This window comes from Pundamilia nyererei, unplaced genomic scaffold (assembly GCF_000239375.1).
Source record: "Pundamilia nyererei isolate P.nyererei 1_Seehausen unplaced genomic scaffold, PunNye1.0 scaffold00189, whole genome shotgun sequence".
NCBI classification, from domain to species: Eukaryota; Metazoa; Chordata; class Actinopteri; order Cichliformes; family Cichlidae; genus Pundamilia; species Pundamilia nyererei.
This window is the reverse complement of record NW_005187590.1, coordinates 660510-664277: the sequence shown is the minus strand read 5'-3', so window position 1 is coordinate 664277 and position 3768 is coordinate 660510. Positions and strand designations below refer to the sequence as shown.

At 43.8% G+C, this 3768-nt stretch overlaps 1 protein-coding gene across 1 annotated transcript in view; it reads right to left on the bottom strand.

Moving 5' to 3' along the window:
• The window catches only part of LOC102210375 (potassium voltage-gated channel subfamily H member 1-like), a 110264-nt gene that overhangs the window by 83343 nt on the left and 23153 nt on the right, over window positions 1-3768 (bottom strand). The window contains exon 4 of the mRNA XM_005747141.1: window positions 740-858. Within this exon, the coding sequence (XP_005747198.1) occupies window positions 740-858 (119 nt within the window). The remainder of the gene's footprint in view (window positions 1-739; window positions 859-3768) is intronic.

Genomic DNA, 3768 nt, shown 5'->3' with positions numbered 1-3768 from the left:
AACCCAGCTGGAGAACCTGCAAAACACACACACAGGTAGAGCCATAATTACACACACACACACACACACACACACACACACACACACACACACACAAAAGAGTTAGGCTGGGCTTAAAAGCAGAAAGAATATATTACCATAATGTGAACAAGAGATGCAGTATAGTACAACTTGTTTTTACCTGAAACTGTCCAGCCTGAGACTGAAATACTTTGCTAAACAGCACATTTGAGCTATCTTACAGTATTTTCTGTCCTATAGTAAGTAAGACATAACATTCAGCAATTATCCAGAAGTACCTGACTTAGTAGAAGTTCAACAAACATGATAAAGTATTTTTAAAACCTTATTTTGGGGCAACAAACCTTTTAGCTTAGCACAATTCTTCTTGTTATTTAGATGTATTTATCTCTATTTTTGGCATGGTGACTATTACAAATTTAATTCAGATAATTTTTTCAGCAAACTGACAAAATGAGCTCATAATCCTCTATCTTCTATACATGGCTGATGTGTGACAAAAGATGTTTCTACAACTCTTTTTACTCCTGGGTTCCCTGTTTGTTTTTCTGTATTAATGTGTGTGCTTTGTGTGGCCTGCCCTCCTGCTACTGTGCCTGGCACACATTCTCATAATCACCTCCTCAACCCTTGCAGTACACATTCCCAGTGTTTTTTTTGTTTGTTTGTTTTTTCATTAGGGAGAAAAAAGACCTTACTGTAGGGGGAATGGTGTTACCTCTGCCAGGCGTGAATGTTTATGAACATTCTCTCCTTTATGGACAGCTGGGGCAAGCTGCTGAAGAACTCCTCGACTGCTGGTTAGTGCACGAGTCAAACGAGCAAATTTACCCCACCCTGTCAAGGAGATAACACAACAGCATGAAGACACTGAAAACTTATCTTAACATTAAACATGATGAATGACTAAAACACTGCTGGATTTTGAAGCAACTAATGTTTAACCCAGTTAGCCATAGTAGGTTAGTTTTGTTGGTTTGGTTCTTTCCTTTTTTTAAACAATTTTAAATATTCCAACCATTTAATGTTAAAGACGGATAGCTTTCCATGACAGCAAACCGTAGTGGTATGACCCAAAGTATAGGAACATCAACTGAGATGAGACTTTCCCTAGGAAGGTACAAGGTATATGAATGGTCAGAATGGTTCATTTGTTATTGAAGGGCAAGATCAGAGAGGCTAAAGACAATTACAAGAGAAGGCTGGTTTGGAAACTCCAGCAGAACAGCATGAGAAAGGTGTGGAAGGCAATCACTGGATTCGGGCCAATTAACAGCAGAGGAGCTGGGGGCGGTGAGGACAGAGCTAATGAGCTATATGTGTTTTTCAACAGATTCATCACTGCAATGAATGATCACCACCCTTCTGACTTGCCTCTAGTCAGCGTGTAATACACAGCTACACCACTCTTTCTCGCTCTCTTACCACCTGGCACCATTGCCCCTTGTAATAGTTCTGACACCCCTCCCCCACCTATCACTTTCACTCATGCCCGGGTTCAGAGACTAATGAGAAGACTCCACTCAAGAAAATCTGCTGGTCCAGATGGGGTGAGTCCCTGTGTCTTCAAGACCAGCACTCGGACTCCACAAAGCTGGGTCTTGAAGACCCAGCTTTGTGGAGTCCTTCATAAACTGTTCATGATGAGTCTGAGTATGCAGAGGGTCCCACTGCTGTGGAAGACATCATGCCTCATTCCTGTGCCAAAGACGCACAGGGAATGAGACACACTGGGGTCCCAGTGGCCCCCAGGATTTCAGACCTGTGGCACTAACTTCCCATGTCATGAAGACACTGGAAAGACTTATCCTTGACCAGCTCTGACCTATTGTCAGGCCACATCAGGATCCCCTTCAGTTTGCTTACCAGCTACAAGTACCTGGGAATCCCACAGGCAAATGGGAACCATAAAGAGGCTGCTAGAAAAACTGAACACAACAAATACCTGCAGGGTCAGGGAAGTCCTGAGGTGTCAACTGAATGGGAGAACCGCATTCGGGCTATCAACTACTACGACCTGCTTGTGATCACATACCCTTCTGCAATAATAAGCTGGTCAAAGGAGGTAGAGGACACTGACATCAAGACAAGGAAGCTCCTGACCATGCATAGAGAGTTTCACCCCAAGTCCAGCACCCTGAGACTGTACACTAAGTGGAAGAAAGGAGGCCGGGGACTACTGAGTGTCAGTACCACAGTATAGGATGAGACAACAAACATTCATGAGTACATCAGAAAAATGGCCAGGACCAACTGCATGCTCAGTGAATACCTCAGACAGCAGAAACCCAAGAAAGAGGAGGAACCATCATGGAAGGACAGATGCCTTCACGGTATGTGCCACCAGCAGATAGAGGAAGTGGCTGACATCCATAAATCCTACCAGTGGCTGGACAAAGCTGGACTGACAGATAACACAGAGGCACTAATCATGGCACCACAGAAACCAGCTCTGAGCACAAGATCCGTAGAGGCTGAGGTCTATCACACCGGGCAAGACCCCAGGTGCAGGCTGTGTAAAGATACCCCTTAGACAATCTACCACATAACAGCAGGGTGCAAGATGCTAGCAGGCAGGGCATACATAGAACGCTATAACCAAGTGGCCGGCATAGTATATAGAAACATCTGTGCCGAATATGGCTTGGAAGTCCCGAGGTCAAAATGGGTGGTTGAGAATGACCTAGCTAAGATCCTGGGGACTTCCACAGACAGACAAAATGGCGATGGCTAACCAAACAGTCATAGTAGTAGTGGAGAAGCAGAGGAAAATGGCCGTAGTGATAGATTAGGGGGGTCAGCAACCTTTAAGACCCAAAGAGCCATTTGGGAAAACACTGGGAGCCACAAATACGTTTTGAGATCTAAAATGAAGATAACACTGTATATACTGTTTTTTACCTTTATGCTTTGTGTGAACAACTAAGGTGTGTTACTTATGAAATCCATGAAGTGCTACAGAGAAAATGACATTTTATTTATGTAATTAACACATTTTGAACTCTTAAAGAAATATAACAAAAGGAAAGACACCCAGCTGAACTAACATGATCCAGCAAACAAAAACTGTTGTGAGAAAGAAAGTCTCGATAAATGCGTGGCGTTTCGGCGGGTATACCGGCTTCCGCGAGTGTGACGCTTATTTTGAGTGATGAAAAAATAATAAAATATAATTTTATTTTTATATTTCAATATCACAATAAACTTCCAATTTAGAACTACAAGGTAAAAAAGAACTAACATAAATAAAATACACTTCAGCTAAATACTTCTAATTTATTTTCCCAAACCACGAGGAGCCGCACTATAACGACTAAAGAGCCGCACGCCGACCCCTGTGATAGATGTAGCGAAACCGAATGACAGCAACATCAGGAAAAAGGAAGTTGGAGAAGTTCCAATGACTCAGAGAAGAGCTTGAGAAGATATGGAGGGTGAAGGTAACAGTGGTCCCAGTGATAATCGGAGCACTCGGTGCAGTGACTCCCATGTTACGTGAGTGGCTCCAGCAGATCCCAGGAACAACATCCGAGATCTGTCCAGAGCAGCTCAGTCCTAAGAACAGCAAAGACACTGTGCAGCACCCTAAAGCTCCCAGGCCTCTTGCAGAGGACCCGAGCTTGAAGGATAAAGACCATCCACAGGGGGGAGAGGGGAACTTTATGCATATGCATGTATACTCCAAGATGAGGATACACGCATCCTGGACAGAGAGGAACAGTAGTTTGAGCAAGGAGTCAAGGAGGC